We start from the raw sequence: 23,820 nt of genomic DNA, 5'->3' as shown, positions 1-23,820 counted from the left end.
TTATGAAAACAGAAAAAAGGGCGATGTCACTGCTTTTTTCCCATTCAGACCACATTACATCAGCTCCAGATCAAAAAACCACTGTATTGAGACTTGTAAAATCTGGACTAGATTACCAAGAAGACTCTAGAGACTCTAGAGACTCATTAAAACACAGTGTCAGATCTAGGAAACCTTTATTTTGCTCATGAAAACTTACAACAGGGTAATTTCACAGCTTTCCCCCCATCCAGACCACATTAGACCAGGTCCAGATCAAAAACTGCTATATTTAGACCTGTTAAATCTGGACTAGATTAACAAAGAGACTCCAGAGACTCCATAAAACATAGTTTCCGATTTGTGAAACCTTTATTCTATTTGTGGAAAATGAAAAAGGGCGATTTTATCGATATTTCTGGTTGGTTTGAGGACAGCTAAGAGAACAACAATCATTTTGTATTATAAAGAAATATTAGAGGAGTGAATGAAGAAAAAAAACTCTATAAAAATATTTTGTGATGATGATGATGATACTTTGTAATTCAAAAAATGTAAAAATAGATTTTGTACATTTGTTTTTAAGTGAGAAAGAGGAGCTCTACATGGCCATAACCAATGAAATGGAGAAACATGGAATAATGCTGTGAATTGCTAGCCACAAGATCAGTGAAATCACCCTTTTTTCACTTTTCACTAATAGAATAAAAGCTGGGTTTAAACAGCATTAAGGTTTTTGATACGATGTCTAACACTTTTTCACAAGTGTAAGTGGTGGGGGAAAAAACGGAGAATGAGCCGCTAAATCTCATTATTTATATTTTCCTTAACTTTTCCCTTAACCACGTATTGGAAGCTGACTTCAGCTCGTAGTGTAGCGCTTCATACCGCCTCCACTAAGTCCACAGAGTTTGGGGCAAAGATAGTTCAAAATTATGGTACTAAATCATTTCAGTATAAACTGCACGATGAACTACTATCTGTCCGAGTAACTGTCACTTGAGAGGCATAATAACTATTTAAAAGTCGGTTAAAATAAGAGCGCTAAACCAATCTGAACACGAATCGGTGTTGCGGATAATTCTGTGACCCATCAGTTTCTGTGACCTGAACTATAACAACGTGACTCTCTCTGTTTCTATAGGGGTACCGTGCGACTCAATCTAAATACCACGGTGACATAATACTTGGTAACAGCTACTGTAAAAAATAAACGTGATAAAGTCAGATAAAACCTTTGCAATGTTGCACAAAATCTACTGGGTCATAGGATTTGGTGTAACACAGACCGGAAATGACCGTTGTGTTCTTTCTTAACGCGAGATCACAGCGCGGGATTTGTATTCATTACTTCGAGGTGAGTATTTCTTTCACGTCGCTGAACAGTTGTGTCATTTTTAAGATATCAAGATCATTTTTGCAAACCATCCGCTGATGTAGATGATCCTGTTGGAAGTTATTCGTTAATACGGAATGAATCAGGCCTGAGCGATAGAAGAATATAGCTCGCTAAACTGCGTTAGCTTTGAAGCTAACGGCTACCCCACGTTATTCATTTTGGATGGTTGTTTGCTGAATTAGCTGCTTGATCCGGTATTCTGCTTCTAGCTGGTTTTAAAATAACTTTTCGGTCGTGTCAATTCAACCACTCACCTTCGACAGGTTATAAGATGGCCACTGCGGAGGTGCGGCTTAATCATACAATCTACATCAACAACTTGAATGAGAAAATCAAGAAAGATGGTAAGTTCGTCCTTAATACCTTTATGCCTTCAGTTTCCTGGCTGTAATTAAACACATACGTCTATAAATTAAGCTTCATGTGTTTTCACAGAGTTGAAGAAGTCGCTGTACGCCATCTTCTCACAGTTCGGACAGATTTTGGACATTTTGGTCGCACGAACCATGAAGATGAAGGGTCAGGCCTTTGTCATCTTTAAGGAGGTTAATAGCGCCTCCAATGCTCTCAGATCCATGCAGGGATTCCCTTTCTATGACAAACCAATGGTATGTTTATCACTGTGAAGCTTTACAAACGACAAGAGATGCTATTATAACACTTTTACTAACTCTAATATAACGACTTCTATCTAATTATTGACATTAGTGCAGCTTCTTAGGTTTGTGTGGTCTTAACTTAGTCGTCTCCTCTTCCCACAGCGTATCCAATATGCCAAGCAGGACTCGGACATCATAGCTAAAATGAAGGGGACTTATGTGGAGCGTGACCGTAAAAAAGAGAAGAAGAAGCCCAAAGGAACCGATGCAGCCGGAGCCAAGAAAGGAGTGCCAGGAGCTGCTCCCATGGTGGCCGGAGTGCCTGCAGCCATGCCTGTAAGTGGGGAGGGGGAGAGTTGTCTAATGGGTAATTTGTTGTTTGGTGAAACTAATGAAAGCTAAGCAAATCAAGTTTTGTGGCAGCCTTAGTTAGTAGCAAAAATGTCCATCGAGTATTACTGATGACCCTGAGTACAAATATGGACAAAGTGTCAAACTGTGGTGGATTCTGGGTTACTGGATGATGCTGTATTCTCTCTATTTGATACTATTTTCCCACCTTAACTGTTGGAAAATACTTTCTATTTTTTATGGCCAAAGTATAAAGTGTTTCCAAGCAAAGTTGCAGTGTGCCTTGCAACAGAAAACATGACTTTGAAGTGAGACTAACATGGCAAATGGCTTGCTCAGCATTATTGTACTTTACTCTTTAGGGAATGCCTCCCATGAGCCAGGCCCCACGCATGATGCACATGCCAGGCCAGCCGCCCTACATGCCCCCTCCAGGCATGATGCCTCCTCCTGGGATGGCACCTGGTCAGATGCCTCCTGGTGCCATGCCTCCTGGTCAGATGATGCCCGGACAGATGCCTGGACAAATGCCCCAGCAGGTATTGTGTGTCTTGCCATCTGGAAGTTGGAAGAGCACGTAGCTATTGTATCTTTTTGCAGCTGATGTCTTTATTCTAACCTCTTCTGGTCACCACTGACTACCTTCCAGGTCGCAGAAAATCCTCCCAATCACATCCTCTTCCTCACCAACCTGCCCGAGGAGACCAACGAGCTCATGCTGTCCATGCTCTTCAACCAGTCAGTAGCAAGTCTTTTTTTCTGGTTTCAGTTATGCATATTTGTCTATTTGTTAAAAGCAGAGCCTGACTGTATTTTTGTAAATCCAGGTTCCCGGGGTTCAAGGAGGTGCGTCTGGTCCCTGGTCGCCACGACATCGCCTTTGTGGAGTTTGAGAATGAAGTGCAGGCAGGCGCCGCACGAGATGCACTACAAGGCTTTAAGATCACACAAACTAATGCTATGAAGATCTCATTCGCCAAGAAGTAACACCTCTCCCACGACCAGTCGTCTTCTCACACACACACACACACGCAAACACACAGGTGGTCTTTTTTTAAATGTACAGCAGTGACCCAAACTGAGGAAACGTTTTAGAAATGAACAGTTGAACAGTACAGCATCAGTGTTCTTTTTTTCCCTTCTTCCAGGATTACATGTAAGTATACTTTGAATTTACATGTAAGTATATGTTCTTTGCATCAAGTTGCTGTTTTATTGTGCTGCACTGACAGAACTGTACATAAATTAAGAGCTGAATATTGAAGTTAGGAAATCTGCATCATACGGGTATAAATTTCACAAAAGTACCAGTTTCTTCTTCTGGGTTCACACTCAAATCCACAAGCAACTTGATGTGTTGTTTTTTTTTTATATATATATATTTCTGTTTTACTGTTTTTACTAAAGCATTGCACCCAGAGTCTGGTCCACCAGACATTGTACCTGGAGCTTTTTTTCTTTTTATAATTAAAACTCTTATTTGATACATTGCTCTGCCTCACTTGTTTGGTGTGTTTTGTGTGTTTATGTTGCGTTGGGAGTGAACAAAGGCTACAGCCTCCCTGTGGCTTTAAATAGGAGAAAGTGGGTACAAGAATTGATGGAATAAAGTCTCTTAGTTAACTGGTTTATGAGTCACCTGATTCCTTTTGCCCAGTACTCCTTCAGTCTCGTCCTTGGTGTCATAGATTTTGCTGAAACCTTAAAAATTCAGTGATTATCTGTGAATATACAGGTGTCAAACCGTTTCCTACATCTTCAGCCATGGAAAGGAATATTTGGTGAAATCACTTGTGGTTTAGGTTTTGTTTGAAACACAGCACTACTGGACAAAACAGATTATCAATAGTTCTGTCAGCAGTGAAGCTCCAAACAGGATTTCGTGTGGGAGAGATCAGGATGCAACAAAGGTCCTTGGCCAGATGCAGTCTCAGGATGCTGAGGTTACATAGTGCACGCTTCAAACTGAAGGCCACCCACATTCTCCACAAAATTGATGCTTTGCAGAAAATTGAATTCTTTGGGAACAGAAAAAAAAATAAAAATCCGATCAGTCCTGGTTTTATTGGGACTTATATTTGCTATTTTGTTCAAAGCATGAATTCACCTCTTATAAATGATCATTTGCCTCCAGCTTATACAGAAAACCAGGTGGAATTACATTCAATTTGTGCTTTGAAGTAGACATTACATGTCTGAGCAAACCATTTTTATCTTTATTTGGCCTTTGTGCTTCAGTGCAATAAACCAGAAGGATTAATTTCTAAATTCTCAATTAGATTACATCATGTACTGGCTAGTCTTGAACCATCGTGCCTTGCAATTTTAAGTGTAGTTCCTGCATCTGTCTCTGTTTTGAGGCTTAATAGCTTTTTTTTCCCCCAGCAGTAATCCAGAAACCGGAAAACAAATTACATTTTGGCATTTTTTTTTGTATGTTTGTGATTAGTCTGTATATTCTGGAGAAACTCCACTGACGAAATGAGTCTCTGCTGTTGTCTGCCCTGTGGTTTCTGGGTGTGGGAGTTTGTGTTAAACATATTTATCTGACATACAGAACATTACAGTGTTACTCTAATCTCTTATCACAACAATGCGGTTTTTACTTTTTACAAAAATTGTTGAAAGTGTCCTTTTATGAGGACTTCATGTGAGTAATTGGTGTTTAAAAAACATCTAATGAGTGCCAATTGTTACTCACATGTTCATAATTGTCTCAGTTTGCCAATTAGTGAATGCCGATACTGTATGTTTTGCAGCAAAGGCCGCTCTCAGCCTTTCAAATACTGTAGGTTTGCAGAGTAATTACATGCCAGTAAAGACCACCTTCTCCCCTCAAAGGCTGGATTCATGAGGGTACGGTGGAATGATGTGTGAATTAGGCCTGAAAAGCTTAATTTAGACTCGCACCATCATCATCTGTGCCCAGTGCACACAGGGCCTCTCCTGTTGTGGACTTAAACTGTGCCCTGAGTAATTGTCTTCAGGTCAGTTCAACAGTGTACGCAGAAATGCACATTCTTCTGCAGTTTCCCAAGCCTTTCCACACTCCCTTATTTTGCCTTGAGAAAGCACTGACCTTAGCCGCCAGGGCGCCATATGTGTGTGTGTGTGTGTGTGTGAGTGTCGCATGCTCTTGGCAACATGCCTAGCGCCTTCCCATTCACCAGCACAGTGATCTTTCAGTTGCAGGGACTGAAAGGCAACTTACACTAATCTGGTGGGTTATGTGTGGGAGTCGTCTGTGTCAGTGTCACTCCAGAGTAAGATTAAAAAATTGTCTTGAGACAATATTAGCATGTGACAGTTCCTATCTGAATCTGTAGCTTCTCTGATACGGTATGTTGGATTGAATGTTATACTTCTTGACATCTAAAGGCTTCTGTGTGTTGTAGATGGTCACAGTTCACTTCTAAAACTGCTTGTACCACGTGTAGTGTCAACGTTTGTATCAAAGGTGACAAGAAACAGCTATTGTTTGCATGTTACAGTTAAAAAAAAAAATATTTGGCACATTAGAGATTATTTTTGGCTTCTTGCCTAATCTGACAGTTTACAGTAGAGAGACAAGAGGAGAAAGAAAGGGAGAGTGAGATGCAGCCAAGGTTTAGTAAGGTCAGTTTTATTTATATAGTCTAAAATCACACATCACAAGTTTGCCTCAAAGGGCTTTACAATGTGTTCAGCACACACCGTCTACGTCTATCTTTAGATGCTCAGTTCGGATATACCCCCCCTTCCACCCGCCAGAGGCTGTCTACGCTGTCAAAAATAGTAAAATTGCAATATGTGAAAACAGAGTGGTGATATTAGGTAAATATGTTGCAAAAATATATGAAGAATATTGATTTGGGATCCATAGTTTATGGTCTCAAGTCACAGTCAAACTAGGGATGTTGCATTTTCATGCTTCTGAAAACACTTTGCCTCAGTGACCCGCACTTTTCAATATTCAAGATTACTTTATTTGTCTCTCGGGAAATTTGTCTTGGACATAAAGGCAGCCAAATAAAATAAAGTGCATGACTCAGACAAGTGCAGACATCAAGTGCATTCCAATATGTGCAACACAGCCCCTCATTTCACACCCTCCTGATGTCCCGGGTTTAGGAGATTCACTGATAGATGGATGAAATTGTTTTTACAAGAAAGCTGTTCTGAGAAAAACTGAAAACTTGATTGTAGCCCTGTCACTTTCTTCGATTGATTTATTGTATAGATGTCCTCTGAAGACATGCATCTTAAAGGATAGCTTCACAATTTTTCTGTCTTACAACATCAGTCAGGTGCCCCAATGAACACTGAAATAGGTTTTGCTCGCTGTAATCATTCATCCTGTTCATACTGACCATTAGAAGATCCTCTTCTATCAATGTAAGTGATCGGGACAAAATCCACAGTCTTCATTCTGTGTAAAAAAGTATTACAATGTTTATGTGAGGCTAAAATGAAATGTCAGCTGTCCAAATTAATTAAAGCAAGTAGATATACGGTATCTTCCAAAGTTTTTGCCTGTTTGGCACAAATTTCCCTCAAACGCTGTCCAAACACAAAGAGGGAATTTTGTATTAAAAACACTTCAACCTGAAAGATATCCACTTGATTTGGCTAACTGAGGTGGCCGAAGCTTTATATGAGCTTCAGGTGTGTATTTGTGTCACTTACATTGAAAGCACATTAGGATATGATCTTCTAATGGTCAGTATGAACAAGAGGAATGATTACAGCGAGCAAAACCTATTACAATGTTCATTTGGGGACCTGACTATTGTTTTAAGACAGAGTTGAAAAAAAGGTGAGCCTATCCTTTAAAATTCTGCCCAAGAGGACACATGTGACCATTAGATGGTGCCAAATACACAACTCATAATACTCCCACGTAAGCACCAGGACCCAGATAGCGTTGGAGTTGCAGATTTTTCGGTGACACCTCCGCAGGTGAACCGTACCCAGACTCCTGTGAGCAGGTCCAGTGATGTCAGTGTGTTTCTGGATGGTTGGTTAGAATTCAGCTCATGCTCGGAAGGTCACTGCTCCTCTATGCAAATCACTGCTCTGCTCTTCAAGAGCCCTCTGTTCTGCTCCGGGGTCACTGCAGAGCGCCGGGCCGTGGAAACACAAGCGGTTGTCAGGGAAGCTCTTGAGCAACAAGCCAGTGATAGACCTTAAGGAGGAGGAGGGAGTGAGAATCTCATTAGATTTCCTCTGATAAAGAAGGTACATTGTGTGGAGGTCTTGGGACCAACAAGACGAACACTGGAAGTCAGATGTGGAAAATATGCCATGTGACCGGTGCCAATATTCAAAAGATGCCCATACCCTACAATTCTCTTTTATATTTATGCGCTCAGCCGGTTAGTATTTGCAGCCGGCGGCGTCATTGAGCAGCGGCATGTGCGTACAGTATACAGGCCGGCAGCTGTCGGAGCAAGTTTCATCATAAATGTGGGCAGGATGATCACATTTCATAAGAAATCAGTCTGCAGTTGGGTGATAGGTGCGTTTGGTCTCCTGTGCCATTCGCTCTGACCGTGTGCGTAATTGGAGAAAACGCCCCACGAAACTACTGGTGTCTGTTTCCCTTTTTTATACATTCTATTTTTGAATAATTTCAGTTTCATCATCCACAAAAGAGAGGTTTTTTAATTGCGGAGGGCTTCAGCATCAAAGCCTATAGAAACTTTCCTACTCAGAGGCCACCCGAGCCCGATCAAAACTGTGAAAAACAGTTAATTGGCGCAGCGGGGCTTTGATGTGCGCCGGGGACAGCAGAGGCCTGAAACTGGAGGAGAGGAACCAGTGAAGTGCCACAAAGGTAAAGAGGAAATAGAAAACCTACAGAAAGCAAAAAATGAAAAACGTGCTCAGAATAATCCCATGCGTAAATGTGACACACTGAAAGTAAAAAATAAAAGTTTGGGGTTGGTCTCTTGGTTAGACTGCAGAGAGAGAGGACGGGGTGAGAACATTGGTGCGCGCTGGGAACCATCCGGACAAGAGCTGAAAGACGGATATTCCCTGCCTCAGGACACACCCTCCATGCTCTCTCTCTCACTCTCTCTGCCTCTCATTGTTTCCCACACTGACTCTGTCGCCGCCGGGCTTCGTATCGGGTTGACAAATCACCAGCCAGCCGCTTGGATGAGAAGAGCGCAAAGTGAAATCATTCCGCCGGAGAGAAACAACTTTTGGCGGCTGCTTTCACACATTCATCACGATATCTGTATTGATCATATAGGAATATAGATGTTGTTAGGCTTTTTAAAAAATTTTTGGTGCATGGATCAGGCTTGGAGAGAGACAGCAGAGGAAGAGAGAGAGTGTCAGCTAATTGGGATGAGAGTTCAAGTCAAGTGAGCCGGCAGATTGGACCTTTAAAGCCTCTTAACGCAGGTGGAGGAAGGAATACAGAAGCAAAGGGAGTGTGTTTATGTGTCGTGTGTGTGTGTGTGTTCGCTCCCAGTGGAAATCCACCCTGGACACAGCGGCAAGGGGTGATCAGGTGTGAGTGTGGGTGGGTGGGGGTTAAATCCAAGCGCAGACAGAGGTAGTTATGGTTTCTCTTAACTGGACACGATGAAGTGGCTCTGCGGGAGTTTCAGGGTTTAGACCGGAGAGGAGGAGAGGGCGGACGGACGGATTGGAGGGAGGAGGAGGAGGGGTGGGGGGACACCACCACCACCACCGCCAAAGCGCACAACACGGTCCCCAATTCCCTGACGCAGGGATGGAGAGCACAAGAGCGCACAGGATAACTCGGCTCGATCCCACAAACGGGAGTGTAAAGATCACCGGGAAGCCAGACATGAGGACTGACCGACACCGGGGACACCTCCACCTGCAGCGGACTGTGATTTTTCTCGTTGCGCTCACGATACAACCGCAGGTAAGCCACCGATTAAGTGCTATTTCGGGCGGCACTTAAACCCCCGAAGCTGACTTTTAACTGTGGTTTATCTGGGGTGTATTTCTTATAACAGCTGCGTGAAAACAGTCAATAATGGAGTCCACACACACTGTCTCTTTACCCTTTGTACTGCCCTCATTCCCGGCTCGGCTCCGCTCCGCTCCTATATGGCGCTGTGCCCACCTGTTGTTTCAGCCCTCTGGTGTCTATTATCCCACGCAACAGAGAACTACAGTAATCCTGTTTTAGAAGCATGGGATGCAACATCACAGCGAAAATATGTGTCGGTTTAAGAACATTAAATCAACATCATATTTTTAGGATTACAAGAAAAAGTCACATTTTACAATGCCAATGTGTGTATGCCACACAAGACTAAAGGGTAATAAACCAAGCAGAACGAATAGTCTACAGCTGCGGCATGCAATTTATATTGGGGATTTCAGTGGTAAATAATCTTTTAGATCCTTTTGGAGGGGACTGCATTGTACACTCAGTGTAAAAGGTTACACTTTCATCACCAACAACACACCCTCTGATCAGCATCCAGTCCTTATTGACTGGTTAATAAAGGAGTAGCCTATTTGCATCTGCATTTCTCTGCATCTCCATCTTGAGCACGTTTGCCTGCTGGTCCATTGTCTCTCTCTTTTTTTAAAATTTTTTTTTACACATTATACATAATTCTCCCCCCTCTGTCTTTTTACCTAATAGGTTACATGGATGGAGACTGTCTTTGATGAGCTTTATAGAGAACAGTGATGTGTTATAATGGCTGCAATAACTTATATATAGCCTATATAAATGATTCTGACAAGCTTCTCGAAGCATTATAGGCATTATTCTGGCAATATAAAACCTTGGTTTCATACCAGCACAATACTGGGCATGGAGGTGCAATACCAGCAACATATATTTTTAACTTTTCTCCCTGTGAGCTGTCAGTGAAGCTGGTGGTCTGATCAGGATGTGTGACAGGACTCAGCAGTAGCAAGAACAGGCCCAGAGGTGCTCCACGGTGTGCATGTCTGCATATGTGTGCACATGTGTGTGTGTGTGTGTGTGTGTTTTTTTTTCTTAACACTAAGCTCACATCCAGCATCTGTGTCTTGGGTGTGTGTGAAGCCCAGGGCCACAGCCCAATAAACTCCGGGGCGTGTGAATGTTGAACGTTTCGGTCAGCTCTGCATGTCTCTCCCTGCACCTCTGCAACCCCCTCACAGCTGAGGAACAACACACTCCACTCCCTCCATTCTCTGTATGCACTGCAGTGTGAAACACACACTCAGGATCTGCTGCCACTGATGACCAGTTATAATGCATAAGGCACAACAGTATGATCTTCAGGAGATGCCCAGACCTGTTTGAATAGAGTGATTCACAAGTGAAGCTTCTTGACAGTCCAGCAGTCACTACATGCTGTGTTTTGTCCAGTTTTATTATTCCCAAGATGCTCACTACAGTGTTGTGTTTTCAGCTGTGTCTTCTGAAAATTAGGCTCAGATAATTTTCAGCTTGTTGAATTCAAAAGGCAAATTAGTGGGTGCTTTCAGATCAGGCTAGATTAGTTTACTCTAGATTTATCTCAAATTTGTCTTCAATCAAAAGAGAACAATGTTTAACGATGTTTAAAATCATTTTAATAATCTTGATTAGACAGAACAATCTCACAAAGCAAATTATTTCCTTCTGAAGAATCAAAGGGAAAATCTATTTTCTGAAATAAATCAAATTAAAATTTTGGCATTAAAGGGTAATTTCATGCAAAACCCTAATAAAAAGAGTTTGATAGATCCATCTAGATAGCCTCTGTGAAGCTTGATGGTATTTAAAGTGCCACAAAAATCATATTTGAAAATCTCAGTCAACAATAATGTTGTTTTGAATATAATTACATACAATAAATGTGATATGTACCAATAAAGTCTCAATGAATCAGTTCACTGCAAGGTTTATGATTACTGTGGGTAACCGTTTCATACTTGTAAGGTTAGTTGAGTTTTATAGTTTGAATTGTAGCATGATAACATTTTGGTTGGAACTAAATCCAATATTTCAAACCTCAGCACTTTGTTTAAAAATTATGCTCTATCACTGTGGTGTTTCCCTCTCCCGAATTCTCCATTTAACCCTGTTCAAACAGCTGTAACAGCTTATAACAGTTAGCCAGTCTCACCTTGCACAGTTTAATGGAGTTCAGGTACTGAGCCATGAACATCAGTCTTTGAATGGAGGGGATTTGTTGTGACCCACCCTGAGTTTTGAGTGCAGTGAGCCTTTAACTGCTAAAAGCTCTCCTGGAGAGATGGTCTGAGCCTCGCTGGGATCTCTCTCTCTCTCTGGTCAGACTGAGCGCTGAAACGCTGGTATGCAGGGAATGGCTCAGGCACAGAGAGGAGGAGAGGAAGAAAGGAGGATGTGGAGTGATGAGCGCCACTGTATCTCCACAAGCCTTTTGATGTAGACGAGTTTACCCTCCTGCCCCACCCCCCCCGCCCCCACCCCCCACATCGCCCCCTCACCCCCTCTCGGCTCAGGGACAGGGGCAGGAGAGGGACACGCAACCAGTAACAATGGGGCGACTGAGATTGTGGTTCAGTGTTGGGCAGGTCTGCATGGCAGCTTGGCTAAAAGACAGCCGACGCATGAGATTTTGCTGTGATTTCTGTTAATGTTACGGTTCGTTTTCCGCAGGGGATACATGATTCCAATTCTTAGACTTAATGAGCTATCATTAGTTCAGTGTTTGTGCAAGAATGCCAAAAGGGATGTGAATTATTCAGATTTATTCATTGATCGAGGTTTCATGGCAAACTGCAGATAACAGTGGCTTTATATTTGTGTTTGCAGTTGTTGGAAGAAGCCAAATCCATTGTTTCTTCCTGCTACAGTGACATACAGACAGACAGGAGCACACACACACACAAATGTATGCACGCACATACCTGACCCCGGTGCTCCGAGACTCTCAGGGGGTCTTGTTAAGGCTAGAGTGTGCGTGGAAGTGATGTGTGTGTGTGTGTGTGTGTGTGTGTGTGTCCTCCACCCATCTCTAAACAGGGAGGGGGAACACAGAGAGAGAGAAAATAAAAGGAAAAGCAGATGAAAGGAGAATGGCAACAATGCAGAAAAGAGCTGATAGCTACAGAAAGAGAAATGACAGGAGCGTTACAGCTTGTTCCCACATAGAGAAAGAAGGGAGGAGGAGGAGGAGGAGGAGGTGGAAGAGAGTGTGAGCAGGTTCCCAGTGTTACCGTCCCCTGGGAAGAGAGAGTGAGAAATAAGAAGGGAGTGGTACTAGTGGCACATAGGAATAGTAAAGAAAGAAAGAGAGAAAGTAAAGAAAGAGTTAGAGAAAGGAAGAGACGACTGAGACAGATGGAGAGATAAACAGTTAGAGGATTACATGGCCGGGGTGCCGTGGAAGGGTTTATTTCTTACAGATGGAGTTGTGGGAATCAAAGTTACGTCCTTCTATCTTTCCTTCTTACTTGCTGTGATGGCTGTTGTCTTGAAACATACTGATAAACAGATGATACAAGAGGGAACACGCAGCCCACCGCAGATTCCCAGATGTAGCAGGACAGTAGAAACATTAAATCATGACGCAAGTTTGTACATTGTTTTCAATAATACTTTATGAAAAGGAACGAGAAATCCTGCACACTGTCGGTCACTTGTACCCACTTTTATGACGTGAGATTCTTACCTGTTATCGATCTTATTTGTTGAAGCTTTATCAATTTAGACATCATAGCTAAATTGAGTACAAGTTGCCAACAGTGTGCAGGATTTCTGCAATATTTTTTATGTACAAGAAATTTGCTGATTGAGCTAGTTTTCTTTAAATGGAATAGTTCAACATTTTGAGAAATTAGCTTATCTGATGTCTTTCTGAGAGTGAGAGGAGATGTTTGATATCAATCTCATGTATCTTGTGTTAAGTACTGAGCTGGAGTTGAGGTGTGGTTAGCCTAGAGTGGCATGAGAACTGGAAGCAACTAACATTCAAAAATACATTAACCAATACCTCTAAAGCTAAAAAATTCACACTTTGTATATTGTTTGTTTAATCTGTACACAAACAGAAATGTAAAAACAGCAATTTGTGATTTACTATTTCTTAACGAACAACAGTTTGTTCATCTGCCCAGTGTGTCTTTGCAGCGTCTCTAGCTATAGCGTGAGTTGGTAAAGGTCTCTGTTGAGTCACAATGGTACCGAACCTGACAACTTCACTGTGATGACCACAGACTGTATATAATGATGGATGTAGCTTGGTGTGACGTCACTCATTGGTTTGCATTAGAGCTGGTTTGAAGCCCAGAGCCCAGACATCAAAGCTTCTATAAGTCTTCAACGGAGTCTTATTAACAGAGTAATCATTTCCAAAATGACCACTGGTACAGTTATTAGAGGCTCTGAATTTAGCGATTGAGACCATAATTACTTGTTGAAAAATATTATTGACCTAATATTTCTAGAGAAGAGTTGACGCTTTTCGAATGGGAGTCTATTGGAGCCAGGGATGTTTTAGAACCAGCCATAGACTATAAAAATAATTGACGTAGCCACCATGATGTCACCCATTGATTAGTGGGCTCCTGTTTTGAGGCCTTGAGTTTGCATTTTGACCATCACCATCTCGGACCATATTTGGATGAGAAGGTGGAACTGACCCTAACGCTAGTCGCTAGCTTGGTTAGCACGGGGCATTTACAGTCTATAGATAACTGTGATAATGCTAATGCTAATGCTAACTATTGCTAGCCGAAAAACAGGCTTAAAACCATTAAAACAAAAGGTTCTTACTGGAAAAAAACTGAACATCTGACACCTTAGAGGGTCTTTTAGTACAACCAAATGGTGAACAAGACTTTTCTAGGCGACAAAAATGTTACAATTAACTTTCATGAACTGAAAACACACTGAAATAGCGACGGTTACGGCTATGCCTGTACTCTGAATCTGTCACTCAAAGCAGCCACACCCTTTATTATACATAACTTTAAGCCTTAATAATGTTGTTTTTTATAATGTCCAGATGAAGTAGACTTTAATGTGTCCACTGTGCGGAGTTAGTGCCCTGAAATAACACTGAAATTTCCTTCCATCTGCTGGCTCTTACCCATGAGAACCTGCGTACTTTCTTTTTTCCCGCGCTCTGCGCTCATTTCTGTAACAGAAAATATTTTAATGTAACTCTCTTCTTTCCCCCTCACCTCTCTGCTCACCTCTCCTCTCTCTGGACTCAGTCTGTGTGTGCGGTCGGGATGTTCGAGCTTCAGATCCGTCACTTCCAGAACCCGCATGGACTTCTGCAGACTGGAGACTGCTGCGACCTCCAAGCCAGTGGCGGGCAGCGCTGCTCTTCGAGGGACCAGTGTGACACTTTCTTTCAAGCCTGTCTCAAGGAGTACCAGGCCCGAGTCGCCCCAACTGGAGCCTGTACTTTTGGGTCAGGCACGACGGGGATCCTAGGTGGAAACTCCCAGTCGCTCCGCCACCGAGGTCAAGATGGGGGAGGAGGAGGAGGAGGAGGAGGAGGAGAGGATGGGATTAATGGACACATTGTCATTCCCTTCAAATACGCCTGGCCAGTAAGTACAGGGGCAGAGCTGGTTATCTGTATGGTTACCAAGGGAACAGCCTTAGCTTCAAGTGCAACAATACACTTGAACTGAGGCTACAGTGGAATAACAATGACACTGTTCATATTCACATGCTTTTACACATTTACTTGCCAACTGGTGAAAATTACAATATCCAAAACAGCTTTTTCATACATCACAATATCTGCTTGTGTATGAATATTTCCTGTTAAAGTGACTAGTTCATGTCCATCACATTTGAAAGCCTAATAATAGAAAGTCATATTTCAGGAATCATTCTGGGAGAAATTTTACAAAACTAAATCAAAATTTCAGGGTCTCCCACAGTGTTTTATGGCAGAGATGGGTCACTTTACCACCTCCACAAACTACTAATACACTTTCATGAGATAAAATAATAACCTTCATGAAAAAAAGCAGAGGCACTGTTCTCTCTTCATTCACTCTTATTTAACGAGTGCAGTCATTGTTCAGACTAGTGGTTTCCAATCTAGGGTTTGGGGCCCTCTAACAGGGTCCAAAGGTAACTCTGAGGAGTCACAAGATTATAGATTAGATTATATTTCTGTTAGCCAATTTTTTCTCTGAGTTTTTCGTCACGTTAATGTTGTGGCTCAAGGGATGGCAGTGTCGGTCTGTCGGTTCCCTTCTTTGGTCAAGACTGAAATATCATGAGATGATATTATGAGATGATTGCCATGAAATTTTGTGAAAACATTCATGGTCCCCAGAGGAACCATCCCTCTGACGTTGGTGACCCCCTGACCACGAGGTTCACACTAGTGGTTTTGAGTGAAATGTCTTAGTTGCCATGAAATTTCATTCAGACATTCATGTTTCCCTCAGGATGAATTGTTATAACTTTGGTGATTCCCCGATCCCCCTCTCTAAATTTGTCTTATATTACCATATACCTGCAAAACCAATAACATTCCCATCAGCCTCACCAAGTGTTAACGTGCTAACATGCTAAACTAAGATGGTACATATTAAACATTTTACCTGCTAAACATGAACATGTTAGCATTTAGCTCAAAACACAGTTTTGCCTAACTACAGCCTCACAGAGCTGTGAGCATAGCTGTAAACTTTTAGTCTTGCTCCTTAATGTTTGCTTTTTATTTTTGAAATATTGCACATTTTCACACCTTCAGCTCTCTAAAAATCCTATAAATTAAACAACCTGAGAAGGAAACTTATTTAACTGAGGATATAACCTATGTCTAGGGCTCATGAGTAGACTCTGCTTTGTTGAATGTGTCACAAGTCATGATGGTTGGCAACTATTGATTTACACCATCATCAACTAACTAAAATAATCAGCTTACGACCACAATAAAATATTTTTCTGCTTTCGCAATAAAAAGAAGTTCAACATACAGCCTTACGTGGTAGAAAGCACCCGATACATTGTTTAGATTTAGTTTAAATTTGTGATAAACTTACTCCACAACATTATAAAGCCTAAATTTCAGTGTTGTGAAGCCATATTTATATAAAGCAAGTAATTTTATGCATTGATCTGCACTGTGGCATATCTTTTCCTTCCTCTGCAACATCCTGTCTTCTCTCTCCCTCCTTTCCTCCTGCTCCCTCGCTCCTCCTCACCTCCATCCTCAACTTGCTACTCTAGTGTTGAAACTTTTAGTATTTTACTCACTTTTTCAGGGAGTATCGAACAATCTCCGTCTCGTGTCCTCATTCAAGAGCAGAGCTATTAATCTTCCATTAGAACAACAGTAGGCAGGTGTGGACATATCGATTATCCAATCTACCTTTCTCTTTCCTTTAGACTCCCCTCCTTCTATGTTTTTCTTCTCCTTTCTTTCCAATAGTTGCAGCAAGAGGCTAAGATTATTTCTGATGACGTATTTCTGAGTATGCCCTGCGATAACTTCTTGTGTGTGTTATGCCACATATTCCTCACTACATATTATTGTCACACATTTCTTTGCACATCTGTTTATTTCATATTGTTTTATTGGTTTGCTTTGAGCCCTGAAATCTTTACAATCCCACATAGAAAGACACAAATATTCTCACTTGGCAACTCTTATTTCCTCCATTCAAACTATACCCATCAATCCATCAATCCACCATGAGCCGTTAGGAGCCTCTTTCCTGGACTCCTCTTTTCAGCAATTAATACTTGTTTATCAATCAAATGGGAGCCAGAGAGAATCCCTTTAAAATGACTTGGCAAGGACACAGAGGAGTGAGACAATTTGAGAGGTTTCTTCGCTGTTCTCTTTCAGAGAGAGGAATGCTCCAGCTGTCTTTTCTTACTTTCTTTGCATGACTTTGATCGCTCCGAGCATGGATGACTTCTTAATAATGAAAGAATTACAGAAATGGCAACAGGAGGCCATGTGGTTCTAATACTGATCATATTGTGCTGTAATAATGTTTCCAATATTGCACGAAGCCCAGGTGAAGCTTCAGTCGGGTCTCCAGCCCTGTGCCATTTCACACACAGAGCGTGACACGCATAAATCCCTCATGTATCCACAATGACCTGCTTGCACACACAAATACTTCCGCGCATGCATACACACACACACCAGAATGTTTTACAGAGTTGGCTTAGGTTTCTTCTTCTTGATTAGTATCAGCCCATTTACCTGTGAGACTCATTGTCCCAGAGCCAATTATCTTCTCTTATCTGTGTATAGTTTGCTTTTGGGCGCGTCCGTGTGTGTGTGTGTGTGTGCGTGTGTGCTGTGTGCATACTACGTGTGTCACACTTTCCTTGTTTTTTGTTTCTTCTCTCCTGCACGTTGGGAAGGTCTGTGATTGGCAGGTACGAGTGTGAGAAAGTTCCCTGTCAGAAAACCTACCTGGATCAGTTTCAGGGCCAGGCCGCGGGGCGGGCTGGGCTGGGCTGCAGGGGAGAGAGAGCCGGGACACACAGTGGCAGCGTCAGTGCATTTTCGGTTGAAAGACTCGCTTTATCTGGCCATCTCCGGGAGGTGGAGGGTGGTGGTGGTTAGGGGGGCGGAAGAGGGGGAGAGGAGGGCGGGCTTGGGCAGGAGAGTGATCCTCCTGCCCCAGGTGAGGGGATGAACAGGTGAGCATACTCATTATGAGGAAAGGTGAGCTCCCTCTGTCTCCTGCCCTCCCTCACTGGTGCAGTCTTTCTTTCTTTCTCTCACTAATCTCTTCAGGGAAATATGTGTGTGATCAGTCATATGTGTGTGTCTGTATTTGCTGATGTACGTGCACAAAGCTGTAATTTGTTGTGTTTGGTGTATTTGATTTTTTGTATAGTGTTATTGGGATTACCTGGAGGTTTTTTATCTCTGTTAGACTGCTGTAAGTCTGTGTTGTGATTGCTCTGCTTAAAGCTCTGGTCTTGATGTCTCACTTTTTACCGGTCGTTGTAAATAACTCGATCTATCCCAGTATTTTTTAACATGTGGGTCCCACATAAAGCCTTGATAAGAGAATACATAACAAGTTCAAACAACGCACATAAGATCCTACCTTGTCTAAAGCAAAGGGGGGATTAACTCTATGACTGGAGGGCAGTAATGTACACTGACAAATGATGGGACTAATATGCTTATGTCAAGAATACTTTATGTTAAATATTATGAATAGATTGGATAATTATTAATATAATGATTCAGAATCTCCTGGTAAATTTGCTTTGCCATCTGTATACACTAAAAATCACTGGGTTAAAATTTTACCCAGTTTAATGTTAACTAGAAAAAGACAAGGGGTTATTTTGACCCACTTTTAGTGTTATTTTTTATTTTAACATTGGGGTATTTACCCAAACTAAGCTTGTTATAATCCACTAGTCTTTTTAAACTTACATATCATGATTTGTAATTGATTGTTGATAATTTTTTGAATGTCATATGCACATCGTTTTGTGCAAGAAACAATAAATTTGTGACAGTTTTTAGCTAAAGCTTGTTGTGTGTAACACTGGGTCAAAGCAGCGTGTTACTGAGTTACGTCAATGTTGTATTGGCGCTATATTGACCCAAACTGGGTAAAATTTTAATCCAGTGATTCTTAGTGTGTAAAAAACACAAAATGTCCTCACACTAATAGCTCACTATAAATTTAATGGAGCAACATTTCTATCTAAAGACAGATCTTTGTGAGGCTTTATCAGGAAAGACTGGTAATATTTACAAAACACACTGTGGTGGTTACAATCTGAACAGTTCAAATTCGTATTAAAATAATTGTTTATTATTTTGGAAAATATGCTTATTTGTTTTCTTGCGTGGGTAACATGAGAATATTAATACCACTATCATGTCAATGCGTTAAGTATGAAGTTAGAGCTAGCAGCAGGTTAGGCAGTTATAGAGTGACCATATTTTTAAACCCCCAAACCAGGATCCTTAAGTGTCCCACACGTTCATGCACGTGCACATGTATATGTTTATGCACACACAATAAGCATTTTCATCAGGATGGGGGACAATTATTTCAGCGCTTAGCACACCTACCCAGCACACCTTTCAACACTGTGAATAGCGCCTCAGCAGACAAAAATTATGTTTTGCCTCCCAAAATCCACAAAGGTATTTATCAGTGTGCACAAGCGCAGGCTACCGGCTAAATGGCCAACTTACATCTTCACAATGCTATGCTATGAAAGAGCCTTTAAAGAAAGTTACCTTTAAGAAGTTTGCCAGTTACTTTACGCTTTGCAGTCTTCTTCTTTTCCTCTCACTGAAGGGTTTCTTTTCTAGAGCTCTCAGCTCTCAGGGAAACCACAGCTTATGTTTGGCCGTCTTAATATTATCTTTTATATCGGCATTTCCACCGTGCATGACCGGAAATGTACTCTTGCAGTTTGTGCAGAATGCAGCATTTTAATTGCCGGGTACTTTACGAAGGAAGGTGTAAGCCTCCTGGAGCTCTTTAGAAAAGACTGACTCTCTTCTCGCCATGATAGCTAACTGTTAGCATACTGGCTGGTTCTGTCAGCAAGCAGCAAGTGTTATAGCAACAGCCTTGACAATGACACATTGATTGACTGACACACATACAGACAAATCAGTGTTGAATTCAGACACAGGGTGCATTGTTTATGTTTTTATATTGGGTTAGATAATAACGAGTGGGGAACAAAACATGATAACGTCTACGCTGAAAAGAACAGGGACAGTTCCGGACAAACCAGGACGTCTTGTCACTGTAGCCAGTTAGCTTAGACTGGAAACAGGCTAGCGTTTGTCTAAAGTTAAAAAATACAGATCTACCAACAGCTGTAAAGTAAATGTAACTAATGAACATGTTGTATCTTGTCTTTTTAAATCTGTAAACACAGAAATGTAAAAATAACATGGTTTTACAAAATGGATAAACTTTTGCTTATCAAGAAGTAGTTACTATGTGACTCTAAAACCACAACTCTTTCTTTTTGTGTACATAGTAAACAAATGAGATGAAGTTTGTTTTTCTTTTAGTTTATTTTAACAGAACCAAGCTAGATGTTTCAAGTTTTTACATTAAGCTAACGTTAGCTAGCTGCCTCCTGTCTCCGTTTGTATGTTATGTTTAACGTACAAACATTAAAATGGTATCATTCTCATCTCATTTTTGCTTTGGTGTTTTAGTGGACCAACTTCACAGAAATGTCACACATATTTATATTTTTTGCTGCACATTCATCAAAGCAATGCAACTTGCTACCAGATGGTGTCTCATTTGGGAAAAGTGCAGGTAAATAATCCTGGTCATGGCTGGAATGACAGACGACCATGGAGTAGCGTTTCTCTGCTGTTTGACCCGTCTGTTTTCAGATGTGAAAACCAGATTAAGCTTTTTCTCCTGCTCATCTGTAATCTTACAGATAGGTTGAGGACATGGCTTCATTTTGACCTCAGCGTTAAAATCACAGAGACTCAGCGGTCTGGGATGTTTTAGCTGCGGCGCCTCCGAGGAGATGGGAAAAGTTCAAAAACTTCATAACTGCGAGGTCATTTCTTAAACCCATCTCTCCCTTGGTGGTTTCACTGTTGAATCTGTTTGGATGACGAAGGGAAACAGCAAGCTGCCAAGAAAGAGTTCAGTTTGTTCCTGATGAATCTGTTTATCTGACAGAAGAGGGAACAAACCAGTGAATGAATCAGGAGGATGAATGAAAAGGTAAAACAAAGGCTAGTTGGCAGGTACACAGACTAATGACCAGGTGTTAATAGTATAAAGACAAACCTTCAGTAGATGTGCTTTCTTTCTGTTAATTCCTCAACTTATGCTATATGTGTGTATACGGCGTAAGACCACCTTTTACTTTGCATCATGGGAACAGAATCTGATGTTTCCTGATCCTTTGTCATTCAGAACTAACTCATCAAAGTCTGGTTAAGACCTGTTCTTTTGTTAAAATGACCTGTGACAAATGACAATATGATAGGTGCTATAGAAATACTGTTAAGATGAAGTGAATGGAGTAAAGCCCCCACTGTTTATAATCCTCATGTCAAGTGTTAAAGCTCATTCATGGTCAGATTCACTGCCAGGGGCCATACTGTCTGTTCCTGGGAAAGACTCACATTCGGCTGAGAGTGTGTGCGTGAATGTGTGTGAGCTTTGTGTGGTCCTCTTGTCTTGTCTTTTGTTTCTGTTCATGGGAAATGTATCTTGTGTATTTGCATAGATGTGAGTCTTATAGCCTATGTTTGTATAATCACAAACTGAGCTAAATGCTAATTAATGCAGCGCTTTCGGAGAAATACAGTCAACAGATACCTCAGTTTGTCCTGTTTCAACCCTGTCTCCTAGAAATTATGTTCATATACAACAAAGTTGCAACAGCAAATACGTTTTGCCAGAAACGTAATCCTGGCCAAATTATTAGTCTCTCACTAGTCATATGAGAAAATGTTGTTATTTAAAGTATTTGGCAAGTTGCAAAAATGTTCATACTGAATGTATGAGTGAAATGTTCAGTCCACCAGAATATCTTATCTTGCAGCACAATGTCCACTAGTAGAAACAACAGCATCATTGAACTTTTTATGGTTATGTTTAGGCACTGGCAGCGCTTGGTTAAGGTTTGGGAAAGATCATGGTCTTGGTTTAAAGCAGGAAAAAGTCAGCAGTGACTTGAACCGCAACAGGTTTATTAACATTTAAGTGATCTTTCACTAACCTTAACCAAAGTGCTTCGTTGAGAGATACATAAATGTTTATTAGGGAAAATGTTACCTGTGAACATAATCCAGGCAGCAATTACGTTCGCCACTGCAACATAATTAGAGAAGCAAATTATTTGTATATGTACGTAATTTCTAGGAGACAGGGTTGCCTGTTTGATACTTGTGAGCCAAAATATGTAGATTATTCTCTCTAAAATATGAAATACATTAAATCTTACCCCCGAGTTATTAACTTTGACTTGAAGCTGCTCCAATCAATATTTCTACATTAACAGTGGATGAAATAACTATGTATAATGTGAATGGTGCTGCTCGTAATGATGAACCCACAAAGAATCATCACCTGACTCTCTATGGAGCGTTTTAGCATCTTTCAGTTTTAACGTTTTGGTTTAATGACCTGAATGAACTTTAAAAAGAAAGTATTATCAAATGTAAACGAAACAAACAAAAAAATTCATTTATCAAAAGTGTTTCTTCTGAAATGTTAAATGTCACTGGGATATGATTACTGATGCATTAACATGGTGCTAATTTTAAATACTTTACATACTATTTAATCTAAAACAGAGCATCTTATGTATGCATATATATATATATCTTCATCTGCAAACTAATTAGCGGCCAAAAGTGGAGTATAACGTACGATATTTCCCTCTAAAATGTAGAGGATTAGAAAAATGTCATAAATCCTCCACAGAAAATAAATAGTCCAGGACTGCTGTGGACAGTTTTCATTGGAACAACTTTTTACCAAAGGCGTACAGTATAGAAATCCCTATTGAATATCCAGAGTAATCAGGACATTGTTTCTGAAAAGACACATTGTTGTTGAGTTTCTCAAATGTATTTTTTATGCTTTGAAAAACAGAAATGACATTCCTTTCATGCTTCAGAGGCAGATATATGAAAACCACGGCACACAAATCCAAACCAAAATGCTCAACACCAGGAGATGAAAGAAAATATGTTTTGTTTTTTGTAGATGGGATGAATTCATCCAGGCTTGCATTAGCTGAATAAAGAACATCCTCCTCAGTGACGGCAGCTTCAGAACTGAGTTCAACATGCAAAGTGCAGCCGTCATGCAAATAAGTTCAGGTGTAGCCACTGCTGCTCTGTCTGCTCTGCTGTTATTTTGATGTCTTTGTGTTTCATTATGACTGTTGTGTAGAAAAGCTGAAGTGAATTCATTCAAACTGAACAGCGGTGGAAGAAGTTCTCAGATCTTTTATGAGTATGTAACAAGAGAGAGGTTACAGTCATGTGGTTTTAAAAAATAGATAAACTTTTAGCTTATCTTTTAGTTTTTTTTAACAACCAAGCTAGCTGCATCACTCCATCACTTCATGCTAACCAGTCTATGAGGCTGTACTAAGACACAGCGGTGCTTTGAGCTAAATGTTAACGTCTGCATGCTAACATGCTAACGATGACAATGCAAACATGCTGATGTTAAGCAGGTGTCATGTTTACAGTGTTCATCATCTTAGTACATTTGCAAAGTACAGCTGAGGCTGATGGGAGATCATTGGTTTGACAGGCATTTGGTTGCAAACCAGTGTTGGACAAAATATACATTTGACCTGATTTACATGGCAACCCATCAAATAGTTTATGAGATATTTCAGTCTGGAGCAAAGCCGTGGACCAACAGATTGACGTGCTGCTAGCAGGCTAAAAACAGTCCATTACAAGTACAATTTCTGCCTTCAAAATCCTGCTAGTTGTAGCAAAAGTACAGAAGTGATATCAGTAAAAATGAATTTTTAGTATGAAAAGTAAATGAACTTGTTTTGCAGAAAAGTGTTCTCTTTAATTGATATATATATATATATAT

The 23,820-nt window shown here is 40.9% G+C and overlaps 2 protein-coding genes and 1 long non-coding RNA gene across 3 annotated transcripts in view; 2 read left to right on the top strand and 1 right to left on the bottom strand.

Moving 5' to 3' along the window:
- Positions 1-1,233: 1,233 nt before the first annotated feature.
- On the top strand, positions 1,234-3,819 carry snrpa (small nuclear ribonucleoprotein polypeptide A). Its single transcript, XM_067594848.1, has 7 exons — positions 1,234-1,336; positions 1,642-1,722; positions 1,814-1,986; positions 2,140-2,313; positions 2,691-2,867; positions 2,978-3,066; positions 3,156-3,819. Exons 2-7 carry the CDS (start codon positions 1,650-1,652, stop codon positions 3,313-3,315), a joined length of 846 nt encoding a protein of 281 aa, XP_067450949.1. The 5' UTR covers positions 1,234-1,336; positions 1,642-1,649; the 3' UTR covers positions 3,316-3,819.
- Positions 3,820-8,298: 4,479 nt separating this feature from the next.
- LOC137186149 (protein jagged-1b) overlaps positions 8,299-23,820 on the top strand; it is a 50,153-nt gene continuing 34,631 nt past the window's right edge. The window contains exons 1-2 of the mRNA XM_067594837.1: positions 8,299-9,214; positions 14,491-14,835. Of these exons, the coding sequence (XP_067450938.1) occupies positions 9,056-9,214; positions 14,491-14,835 (504 nt within the window). The 5' untranslated portion in view covers positions 8,299-9,055. The remainder of the gene's footprint in view (positions 9,215-14,490; positions 14,836-23,820) is intronic.
- Positions 14,721-22,315, bottom strand: LOC137186150 (uncharacterized). The gene is made up of 3 exons (XR_010928982.1): positions 21,034-22,315; positions 19,491-20,915; positions 14,721-17,728 (listed from the first exon to the last, which is right to left on the bottom strand). It is a non-coding gene; the product is annotated as an uncharacterized lncRNA (long non-coding RNA).

Source organism: Thunnus thynnus, chromosome 7, assembly GCF_963924715.1.
Source record: "Thunnus thynnus chromosome 7, fThuThy2.1, whole genome shotgun sequence".
NCBI lineage: Eukaryota > Metazoa > Chordata > Actinopteri > Scombriformes > Scombridae > Thunnus > Thunnus thynnus.
This window is presented reverse-complemented; position numbering and strand designations above follow the sequence as displayed.

Bases quoted from the DNA above. Each gene is read 5' to 3' on its own strand.
- snrpa (XM_067594848.1), top strand. From the start codon at position 1,650: ATGGCCACTGCGGAGGTGCGGCTTAATCATACAATCTACATCAACAAC. The intron at 2,314-2,690 runs GTAAGTGGGGAG...TTTACTCTTTAG, and splicing joins GAGTGCCTGCAGCCATGCCT to GGAATGCCTCCCATGAGCCA. The intron at 2,868-2,977 runs GTATTGTGTGTC...ACTACCTTCCAG, and splicing joins CTGGACAAATGCCCCAGCAG to GTCGCAGAAAATCCTCCCAA.